General features: G+C 34.7%; 1 protein-coding gene across 1 annotated transcript; it reads right to left on the bottom strand.

Moving 5' to 3' along the window:
• Positions 1–299: 299 nt before the first annotated feature.
• Positions 300–12,610, bottom strand: LOC112557565 (carboxypeptidase E-like). Its single transcript, XM_025227513.1, is given in 10 exon segments — positions 300–5,348; positions 6,447–6,685; positions 7,144–7,261; positions 8,368–8,396; positions 8,399–8,506; positions 9,031–9,170; positions 9,411–9,574; positions 10,459–10,626; positions 11,005–11,207; positions 12,186–12,610. Coding segments are annotated over 10 exon segments (1,671 nt in total). The 5' UTR covers positions 12,448–12,610; the 3' UTR covers positions 300–5,108.
• Positions 12,611–12,815: the final 205 nt, after the last annotated feature.

Below are 12,815 nucleotides of genomic sequence, written 5' to 3'. Positions count from 1 at the left end.
GGTTAATTTTCACTTTTTTTCTTTCTGCTCACGTAAGGGCTACATATAGATATCCATTCTTCTCTGATGAAAAGGAAATGTGTGTCTCCAAAAGCTTCTTCCCTCGGCCTCAGGTGTTGGCAGGCATCCTCGCCGCCTGTCCTGGTGAATTCTAACATCAGGCATTAAGTATACAGTATAAGAAACATTTGCTTTTTAAAAAATCTGTTGTCAGATAACACTGAATGGCTTTTTACGTTCAAATAAGCTTTCACTTGCAGTGTGGAAGCGTTGGTGATAAACTGTCAAAAGAAATACAAAAGGTTCTCAAAGATTATTTTATTTCACAAAACAACAGTGGTCAGGGGGCATTGTATTGTGACTGGAATGTGCTATACATGTACCATCTTTCCAGAACAACATACCTGTTCGTTTCCCTTTCAAAGTGTTTACAAACATTTTCCTGTGGACAGATGGACATGGCAAAAATGTTTTACTTTAATAGAAAGATGTCAATAAGAAGCTCAAAGGTTTACATTAGTTCATATTATAATACAGGTCTATCAAAAGAACAAGAACAAGAAAACAAGTGAGATCCTAACGCCATTGAGATTTTTGTTCCTCATATACTTGACAATCATATTCACAATCCTGCAGAAAATCCAAGGCCTTCACTGTCTACACCTACTTCCTGTTTTAAATGGAAAATTCTGTCAAAATAAAACAAAATGTATCAAAATAGTCACAATCTACTACTTGATTGTACAGGTATTTTTATACAGAGGCTACATGCCATCTAACAAGATATCATATAGTGCAAAGTACACAGGATACAAACATAATATAAGCTGCTATGTCTTTGGGAGCCTGCCTTCATTACCTTTCTCATCTATCCTGTGTACTTTAGCACAATGGATGCATACACAAACAATCTGTGATCACAGTAATGCTAAAAAGCAAATAACATTTGATCTGACAATGTATAGTTCAGCTGTGATCATAAGTGGATGCTAAATGGAATTCCAGTATTAATTCCATGATTGTCTAACAATTCTTAATGAAATGTAATCTTTACTTGGTTTATTTTCAATTCCTTGCTGCCTCAAAAAGATTGACTTCATAGCTGACATGATTAATCCAAAAGCTGTCTAAATTATCACTTTTGATTTTGATATTGATTTTCAGTGGATACCTCAACAGCCACTGGAGCAAAGCCAGTCAAAACCTATGTCTTAACGAAGAATAAAACTTTGTATACTGCATGTTTTTAAGCAAGGGGGAGAGGGTATTTTTTTTTTACTCCAAGACAGTAACTAAAGTTATATCACGGCAAGTCTGCCAGTAAATAGATGTCACATGCAGAGAAAGAACAGCGTGCCTGAGACAAGAGCTGAACCCTGAACAGCCAATCTTCACTGCATTGGTGACAGGCGCTAACCGTTGCGTAAACAAAACAAAACAACAACAATAATTTTAAAGACATATGCACAAAGGTACTTAAGAATTTGCACAAAACTTACAACATGGAATATCAGGTCATTTTTTTAACACTTACACTTCAACATTTGTAATAAATAAAATTTGTATATGCCGAGTTTTCGGAAAAGTCATGACGTATTTTTGCAATAGATGGCGCTAGTTCATTTTTGGAAGTACCAGGGTTATTCACATCTATAAGTTATTGTATGTCATGTGACAGCTGACTGTTCTAGCTTCATTCTAAATGAAACAATGAGGTGCAGCGAGGATGATGAAGTCATGGTAAAGGCATTTATTATTCAAACGTTTACGACCACCTGAATAAGCTGGGATACGTAAACAAGCTCGATATATGGGTTCCTCGTGAACTGAAAGACGCTCATTTCACGGCGCGTGTAAACATCTGCGATATTCTCAATAAACGTAAAAAATTTTGCTCTTTTTTGAAGAGACTGATAACTGGTGATGAGAAGTGGATTGTTTACAACAAAGTGGTGCACAAACGGTCTTGGTCCCGACAAGATGATTCGCCTCAAACGATATCGAAAGCAGACACTCCTCCGAGAAAGGTGGAATATGGAATATCTCTGCGGTGGAATATGGTGCACAGTTTTTTCGAGCTCCTATGAGGGAACCAAACAATCAATTCAAATATGTACTGTCAGCAATTGGACAGTTCGAACGACTCCATCATCCAGAAATCGTAAAGGAGTGATGCTCGTAAGACCACACACAAGTCAAAAGTTAGATGGGATGTTGCCACACCCACCAAACCCGCCTGACTTTGTGCCGTCAGACTTCGACTTGTTTCGCTCTCTTCAAAATTCCTTGTGTGGTATAACGTTCAATTCAGATAAGGCTGTAAATCAACACCTTGTTCAGTTTTCTGTCGATCAAGACAGGTCCTTATACTCTAAGGAATTATTAAGCTCACTGAAAGATGGCAAAAAGGTATTGAACAAAACGGGCAATATATCATTAATTAATCATTGTTCTTTACATAAATAAATGTCCCTATAAAAAAAATATAGAAAAATATGTCATGTCTTTTCCGGCAACCCAATATATAATAACAAATGTAGCACATAATACACAAAAATAAAGATTGTGGATTTCTCAACTTAATATTGCACTTATTAATTTCCTGATCCCCCCCAAACCAGCCCTTAAATATTTGAATGTATAAATGTATTTTCCCAGAACAGCTATGTTTTTGTTTTTTGCAACCAACTGGGTAAATGTTTCTTTTTAAACAATAGATTGTTATAATCATGTTCATCAGATTGTACTTTTAAATTATTTAGTAATCTGATATCAACAAAAGAAATAATGTAAGTTCATTTAATAATTAAAACTGTACAATTTTTGGATTTGGATTCTGAAACCATCCAAGTTCACCTGAGACAATCAGGATTTGCCAATATTGCTGCAACATAACATTTGAAAGTATTAATCTCTGTATAGCGAATTTTGTGAAGATCAGTATATCATGTAACATATTCTCATACTAAAAAAGAAAAAATATTTTTTTGACACCAGTGCAGCAAACAAGAAAGGAATGATGGTGTCTGTAGGGACATTGATTTGTTTGACAGACACATTAGCATAGAATAAAATTGATATTAACAGAAAAAAAATAAAAACAGAGAAATGTACAGGCAAGATCGGGGACTACCTGATGTACTGTCAACATCCAAGGTGATTTTGTACACAAATACCCTATCAATAAATAGGAAAAAACAGTAATAGGAATGTGATTGAGGACCATTTCATATATATATATATTTTTAAATAAAGGTTAAAAGTTTGGACACAACACTAGACTGATTCCAGGGAATGTATATAACAGTTTGGAATAATTAAAAAACTTTCGAATAAGACACTGCCTAGCAGAAGGCCTTGAGAAAAAGCTACAAAGTGTAAAAATCTAAAATATCTCAATTGTCTGCATAAAAAAAAGAATAATGAGAATAATGAAAACTAAATATTATTTTTCTTAATATTTAACAAGATCAAGAATGATAAGCAAACAATCCCTGATTTCTATTTTTCCTTTAAAAAATATAGAAACATTCTGCTGTCTTTTTAAAGTAAATTAAATATGTGTGTTTGAGTGGATATGGCTTATCCCCAACATATGCATGCACACACATTCGTAGCATGAACTCAAACACATGCAAACATGCAAGTGGAGTTTCAGTATTTGATTACTTGAAACAAATATGAAAAGTCTTAACAGATTTAAAAAAGAACAACAAAAAAAGCAACTCTTCTCCAACTCTAAAGTAACAGGAAAACATCTGCACTGCATTCTACCTTAAATTACATTTGAGTTGTATTTGGAATGTGACTTTTGAAAAACTACAAGCATCAAGCTAAAGCAAAATGGTTTTATACCACTAACAGAAAAAAGTAAATACTGTTGGCAATAGATTCAATACTGCAAAATATTAAGGCTAGTATTACTAGTTAGCTCAGAAGGCCCTTCATTATGGAATGCAAGAAAGAAAAAAATGTCCACCAACTATGCAGGAATTCTGTGCAAGCTTGAAGTACAAAAGTAAAATTACACTTACAAATGAATAGTGAGCATGTATTTTATAGTCTTTGGCTTTTTAAAATTCTAAATGTCATGCTTTCTATGACTAATCTAGAACCAAGATATTATCACATTTTTTCCAACATTGTCTTCTGTATCTGGAATAAAGATTTTATTTTATTTATCTGATTTCTAATAAATGTTACTTTCCCATGATCATAGTCAAAATTCCTTTCAACTGAAGTTTTTATTGATAAAATTGTCTAAAATATATTCTTAAAATTGTATGGTTATTAAATATAATTATAAATCTTCATAAAAGAAAGTAACTTTCTTTTTAATGAAAATGCATTCTACAAAAACATAAATTTCAATCTGTCCTGGATTGTCTATCTCAGCTTGGTCAATTCTTCCACTATACCAATGCTTTCCCAATCTTTTGCCCAAGCCAGTAAAGATGAAAACTGCTTCCTTTTAATCTTTACATAAATATATAAGACTGCTACAAACAAACACAGACTAGATAAACTCCATCCACAATTCATAATAATGAGAGACTAAATTTTAACACAGCAGGATAAATACATGGCCCATGGAATTTTCAAAAATATTTTCTCCTCATCTTTTACATCCCTGATTTTTTGTTCTAAGAGTGTTACCGAATGCTTACTTCAAGTACTCCTATACCCACATGTAAATTTGTTCTTTAAGCACAAATTTCTCTTTGAAAAGAAATGAAGATATAGTTTCTTGTACAGAAAATAAAAAATCTGAAACAAATCTACATTTAAAACATTTTTTAATTTATGCTAGATTTGGTGTTGACAGGCTTATTCAAGGACATGTTTTTATGCTGTTTTGTCATTCCTAGTTACTGCTTCTTTTCCAGCTTGATTCTTTAACTTCCTTTTTTATATTATTATTCTCATGCCCATTATTCACGTTTTATTCATTCTTTACAACCATTTAATCCATAAATGTCACTCTCCATCATTTTTCATTTTACCCCCCTCCCCTTATCATTTGCTTTCCTCCTCCTTGTTTTAAGATAACAGAGTCAGAAACCATGTAATTTCTAGGTGACAATATAATCACAGGACACATGTTCCCTTTAAACTTTTGTATCCTTTTTCAGTGCTGCTTGTATTTGCTGCATGAGGACACTCCTCTCTTTTGGCTCCAGCTGGTCCAGCTCAAGGGTAAGTGCACTGTAAAGGTCAGCAGTTGAAAACAGATGACCAAGGTGAAGCCAGTCCACTCGGCTGTCCAGGTACATAAGCAGCTCCAGCAGAATCTCTCTCTCTCGACTATCCTCTGCAACATCCTGCAATTCCTCTTCCTCCTCCTGCTCCTGTTGAGAATAAAAGAGGGTTTTTTTTAATAATTGAGAAATGTGAAACTCAATCTGGTCATAATAAGATAAAATGTCACATGTAATCTAAATCTACCCCTCCCTTCTATGGTGGGGAGAGAAGGCAAAGCTTACAAGCTGACCAGTCATGAATTTTAAATAAACTTTAAAGCTTCTCAATTTTTAGAATTGAAAGACTACATTAGACTAGACTCACTAGAGAGTTTGAAAATATAGCACTATTTGTGCAATTGCACAGATTGAAATTAACAGTTAAAGAAAGATAATGATACCTAACCATTTTAAGACTTTTTGATACATTATCTCCCTTTGAATTAAATTTGGGATTAGTTGGTTTAAAATAAAGGGGGAGAGGGGAATGCATTGCAGCCTGTGCTGCAAACCCTTGGAGAAGTTTTTCTTGATTTGAGACTTATTTACAGACCTTCACAATACAAAGCAAAAATGACAAGCTTAATCACCATGTTTTGCTACTGCAAAGACAAAAATTAATAGGAATAGCCTGACCTTAAATATATTGAAGATACACATATCAACTGTAATGAAATATTACTATACTTTTATTGATTGTTCTGTATCTCAGTTTTTTCCAACTCTTCAGCACCAGTGTTCATATCATATTCATATCAATCATATCAGTATTCATATCAATCTTTTGCAATAAAATGAAGTGAATGTCAAATTTTTAAGAAATGTTTCATATTTGAAAAAATACCTTTATTTACCATGAATCGTGATTGTCCTAGACCTAGGTTTTGTTAATCAATGACATGGCATACAGTCAGCTTGTATCTATGTCTGGGTGAAGTCGGAGGAGGGGATTAAACAGCTAAACATTACTTTAAAGGAAGACAAATCATAATCTGCATTCTCATGCTACTCTAATTTATTTTTCCAAAAAAGAAACTTACACCATGTGAACCAGAACCTGAAAAGACCCTCTCCAACCACTTAAAAAAAAAAAAAAAACAGTTTATGTTAGACCACAGGTATCCAGCAAAATATTACTTGGTTGAATTTTGTTATGTTACATTCTTGGCTGCAAGAAGCCTTTTAGGCAGCATATTCTGTCCATACCGTTTTCTGCTTGCTGGCAAGATTGCGGCAGTAAGACACAGCAGTAATATCTTCTGGATTGGGTTCACTGCTAGGAGTAAGCTGGAAATCTAGCTTTTGAGCCTCTTTCAGAATGCCAGAGCCAACAAACATGACATTTTTCACAGTCACACATTTTATGGCTGGGTGGTATCCAGTGGCTTTTACAGTCACCATGTAGTCACCATTCTTCAACAAACGGTAGTAGTCTCCATCTGTCACTGTCAGCATGAAACAAAAATTGACTCATCTTTTGATCTGGACTAAAACTATGGTACTTGACAACCTTAAAAATAATTTTAAAAATTATTTAACATGACACATGAATGTACTCAACAGAACACATATCAAATTCTCAAACAATAAGACTAAGACAAAAATTTGGTATGCATGAGCTCTGCATGTGTGCACCATGTATCCCTGCACAGCAGTATAGTACAATAGTTTTGCATTTCACTAGCACACTCAAAAAATGGGCATGAACTTGACAGCTACTATAAAAAAGAAACATGCACAACAAATATATAAGAGAAAGAGAGAAGAGGTATATATGTGTGTGTGCAAGCACATAAATTACTAATTTTTTAAGACAAATGAAAATATGCATGGTATTTTACCAAGAGATACTGCAATTACAATAAAAGAATGTTGTGATCATTCTTACTGAGGCAGTACTTACAAGAGAGTATGTCATGATCAATAGGCTTTCCAGTCTGCAGATCTGTTACTTTGATTTCAGCACCTGAGATCACCTTGTTAGATGTGTCTGTCACAACTCCTTTAATTCCAATATGGGTCTGTTCAGTTAATAAACACATGACCACAAAATCTGTAAATATTTAAATTCTCAGTCCTTATATATATATACAGTGGTACCTCGACATACGAGTTTAATTCGTTCCGTAACCTTGCTCGTATGTCAAATTGCTCGTATCTCAAAGCAATTTTCCCCATTGAAATTAATTGAAATGCCACTAATTCATTCCAGCTCCCAAAACACCACCTCAGTTGTTTTTGTTAAGTGCTTTTGAATAAAAAAAATGTATTTACAAGAAGAAACATTTATTTATAAATAACAAATACATATTCTATAAAAACATAATAAAAGAAAATTAAAGTGAAGTGTTTACGGAGCGCTTAATTTTCGTCACTGGTCTTCGCTTTTTTCGTCACTCTTTGCTCATTTTCACCTGCAGATCGTTTAAAAAAACTGTCCATCTTTTCATGGAGAGAGGTCCGGAGCTTAGAAATTATTGTAACGCCCTAGCTGGCGTTATACCCTTTATCAACTCCTTCTGTTTAAGCACAGTACATATCACTGATGTGTTACGCCCGTACATCCTCGCCAAGTCAATTACTTGCACACATTGCTCATGTTTTTCTATGATTTCACGGTTTAATTCAATAGACATCATCTTCTTCTTCGGACCCATGGTTATAACAATAAATGTGTTAATCTTTTGTAAATGTACAAAAAGCAAAAAACGCGAACCCAACTTATCAAAAATGCTTCGAAAACGAGGGAAACAAGCACACAGACTAAGGTCTAGTCTGAGGTGGGAGAAACTGTTGGACGCTGCACACGACCCCAACATCCGCTCCGCATGCTGGGGTTGTGTGCAGCGGTGTAGTGTGCGAGTCCTCGTATCTCAAATCTTGCTCTCATCTCGAAGCAAAATATCGCTCGCTCGGCAGCTCGTATCTCAAAACACTCGTATGTTAGGGCACTCGCATGTCGAGGTACCACTGTATATATATCAATCTGATTATGAATAATATATCATTACATCAACCATATTTCTTTACAAATACCAGATTTTAAAAATCCAGCAGCTCCCTGTTTGTGTCAGAGAGGACAGCAGGTCAGCCAGTGCATGGACAGAACATGTATAGTTATAGATACCTGAAGCATAAAGTTTAGCAATGCTCCATGTTGTCCTCCCACAAGCTTTTCAGCTGATCAGCTGGAGGGAACTTGTCACAGCCAAGCTCCAGAGTAATCTCAAAACAGTTGGTCTCCAGGTAGTTGTAGTCTTGCATGCCTATAAGATTTAATTGGAGAGATTTAGTTTTGAACAACCCAATTTTCAGGATGAAAAAAACTTTTACAGATTTGTTTTGGGCTTACATCATTCATTAGTCAAAATGCAGTCCCACATCATTTGCAGACCAATAAGGTTAAAAAAGTAAAAAATTTTCACTCCTAAACAAAAGCATACCCTCCCATCTAAATGTTACTGTACAGTTTTAGCAGGGTGGTTAACAACAGGCAAATTAGTATAATGAAAAAGAGCATCCATACAATTTTTTACAACTGAGTGATTCCTAACAATGGTTTGAACTTCTCATTGTTTTTAAATTACTGACATTATTTTTTTGTCAAACTTATGGCTTAAACTAAAGCTATGATGTGTTTATTTTATGTTTGATTTTGTGATTAAGTCACTGTTTTATGTATATATTTTATAAGCAATTTCTTCTACAATGGGGAAGAGCTTTCATAGCTGTGCAAAGAGAGACAGCTTGTGATCAGACACCTAATATAAACAGATAAACATTCGCCTACCTCGGCCAACTGAATACCAGGCACCCCCATTTGTAATACCATCCTGCTTGCCAAAGTTATCACCTCCCATTCTGTCACAAGGCTTGCGATTAGGATCAGCCATTTTTTTGTGTAAGAAGGAATAAGACTCAGCTAAGTACCTGAAAAAAAAAGGATTCGTGATTCATCTCCAGTTATAAAGTAATTAGTAACCATTTAGTACTAGATAACATGCTAACATTTTATAGCATTTAACAATCCTTCTTTAAAAATATAGCACAAGAGTTTTCTCTGTGCAATAGGAGAAAGAGTTGGAAATAATAGCTACCACTTGTCAGGTAGTTTCAAAATCTAGTGAGAGGTAAATTTTTCCTTTTTTTCATTTTTGTATGTCTACTTACTGAAAGGTACCATCATCAGGGCAGGCTGTATATCTCTTTGAATCACCAGTGCGTGTTTCATCATAAGGATAGTTAGCTACAAGGTCACCTCCATGAAGATTTGCAGACAAGACAAAGCCAATGTCTGACAACCATTTCATCACAGCACGGGTCTCAGGCTGAAGCTGTCAAAAATAGTTGAAATGAAAGTGAACCACAAGTCTCACCAAGCATCACAAGTAAGATGTTGCAAGCTGGTGATTGTGCACTAATCATCTTATACTGATCTTTTTAGAACAATTTCAATTTTTCTCAATGAAATATACACTGACTAAAAACTGGCTCTTTATTCATCAATGGAATTGCTTATACCAATCTCAGTGATATTTGTGGACTAAAACAAAGCAGGCTACAAAATCTTCTAGATTAAAAATGGGGTTTCCCATCATGTAGTAATATGCTTAACTATTTATCTTGTACAAAAATTTTGCAAGGAGGTCTGAAGATGCAAATGATTTGGTACTGGAAATCTAAAGGGTATAAGAGTTTAGATTGGTGGTCTCATTGTTAAAAACATCTTTTTTTAACTACACATAAAAAGTGATCTTTCATTATTGTTATCAAACATAAGTTAAAACTTTTAAGTTTGTAATAATGTGACAACATATATAAAAACCAAGATTATATCAACAAGTGAACACTGCAGTGTAGTGTTTTCTGCTAATGATTGATAAGACCTAAGATTTATTATTAGGGTGAAGGTTCTAAAACTCCCAGCAATTTTAGTTAATGTTTCAAAGAAATCTTTGCATTTTATGGATGCGGAAACCCTGATTAAACCTAAGGATTTCAATCAGCTATATAGCGATGCTAAATGCTCATCTTTCATTAGTGATCTTATTAATTGATGTATGTTCAAGTGCACATCTTTTACAAAATGAGAAAATAAAATGTAACAAGTACAAATTTTAAAGTAAATTACACTTGAACTAACTGAACATTTTTGTAACTTTTTTCCCAACGCCTATGAACAATGTCAAGTCTTAATCCAAAACAGAAAGAGGCTCACATCTTTGTCAAGTTCCAGGGCTTTCTGAAGCTTCGAAAGGTGATTGTTTGGACCTTTTCCTGTGCGCTCATGTTCATATATCACCTTGTTCAAGTCTGGGAAATTACGGTTGAGGTCTACATTATTGTAGTTTGATCGACCAGTCAGCCATCCAACAGTCCCATTTGTCTGTAAAAAGCACCAATCGAACAAATAATAATTCCAATACACCTTCAAATTGTTACAGAATATAAATAATTAATAGAAATAGAATTAATTAATATGCAACTTATAGTACAGAATTCTGTATAAAGGAGCATGTGATCAGTTCTTGACACAACAGAATAATGCATTTAATGTCAGAGTAATAAGCATAAAAAACATCAATAAATCAATGTTCAGCGAGTTTGCCATATTACATATGAAAATGCCATGAAACAATACCTTTCTGGCCCAAAGTTAAAAATCAAATGTCACCAAAGATAGAAATGATAATTATCAAGATGTTGCTCAGAGGTGAATTCTTAGTCAGCAAAAGAAAAAATTAACACAAATATATCAAAAAACCTTGAAATCCTCAGAGGCCCTTTCCCAGCCATCAGGGTTCATGGTTGGGATAATGTGCAGACGGGTGTTTTGAAGCAAAAACCTGATTAGCTCATTATTCTTCAGATATTCATCGCAGAGGTAAACCACAAGCCGCAGCAGAAGTTCCTTGCCCACTACCTCATTTCCATGCATATTACCCACATACTTGAACTCAGGTTTTCCTGGAAACCAAACACAGTATAATTACTGAATGCCTGGTTTGGGTTTGATCTAAAAACCAGAAAAAACAAGACCGGATTCAAAATGTCAATCTAAAAATAACTTGAAAATGTTTAACTGAGCAACTAAATGATAAAATTTACAAAACATAACACAATAATAATATAAGACTAATATAAATATTAAGGGTGAAAAAGAAGCAACTGTAATAAAAACTGAAAAGGTGCAGAATAACAAGTAACCTGACATACCTAAAGGGAAATAATCTGAACGTCAAAATAAGGAAGGGATGTAGAATTTTCACCGTGTGTTTATTTTCTGTACAAGTGAATCAACAATTTCTCAGTCTATTATGAAGACTATTATTATGACAATTATTATAGACCCAATGAATGAAAACAGACGTGTGTGTTATCTGCTGATCTATCTGAAAGTGTCCCCAAGCAAGTTCAAAAAGCCTCATTTATCTCCAGTCCTTCAAATAAAATAAGACTGAAGCAGAACTGAAACATTCTTGACAAGTTTGTCTTCAATTTTTGTTCTATATCAAATGTATCAGTGACTAACCAAATAAGAAAACAGAATAATGTAGATTCCAATGATAAATTGTGGGTCATAGTATGCATGATGTTGGGCAAATAATTACTTTCCTTAGTCCTGTGGCGCAGTGGTTAGCGCCTGTCATTAATAAGTACCATGCATTAGCTTTCCTGGATTTAGGTCTTGTCTGACACGCTGTTCTTTTTCCTGCACATGGCATCTGTTTATATACTTGCTATTGCAAACATCAGTCGTTCCCCTGCCCAGCTTCTCCCCAGGCGTCGCAAACATTTGAAGAGAAGATCGGCAGAACTTAGTCCCACTGCTATGACTATAAAGTTTATGATGAATATGCCCACAGAGATTGCATTTAGAGCTGTAAAAACTGTTAATGCTACGGACGTTTTAGCAAAATGGTGAAAATGATCAAAATAACTTACCAACGACGTGGGTGCCTGGATGTTCTGTGATCTCGATTACAATGAGAGAACGATTTTGGACTGAAGGCTCTGAAAGGTTGTAGAGTCTGGTGATTTCGGGACATTTCGAGTTGACTTCTTGAAGCAGTCGGATTGTTGAATCATAGTCGTGGTGGACATAGTTGAAATCGTCCTTCTCGACAGCTCCTTCTGTTAAACTAACCAAAGCTACAAAGAACAAGCCTATCACTGACTGAAACATAATTCTATGATGGTCTCGCATTCTTGTTAACAGCTATTTTGAGATCGCAGAGAGAAAATTATTTTTGCTGCCTAGACGATGCCAAGCGATCCCACCTTTGAACTAATACAGCTGTGAATGAAAGCGTAGCGTAGGCAGAGACAGTGTATAAATTATGTCATGATTGACGTCAACGGGAGGATTCTTAGTTCTCAGCAAGCAAAATCTGTTTTATTTTGTATATTTTTGTAGCTACTTCATAACATTTTGAGAAAATGCATTATATGAGTTTTAATTCCCTTTCAAAGTGTTTTATTAGTTTCATAACAAGTTCTAGGATATTTTCATTATTACCTGCGTTATAAATAATGATTTTCGGCGCGTGCGATTGGCGTAAACATGGCAGTCGT

This window comes from Pomacea canaliculata, linkage group LG1 (assembly GCF_003073045.1).
Source record: "Pomacea canaliculata isolate SZHN2017 linkage group LG1, ASM307304v1, whole genome shotgun sequence".
Classification (NCBI taxonomy): Eukaryota; Metazoa; Mollusca; class Gastropoda; order Architaenioglossa; family Ampullariidae; genus Pomacea; species Pomacea canaliculata.
This window is presented reverse-complemented; position numbering and strand designations above follow the sequence as displayed.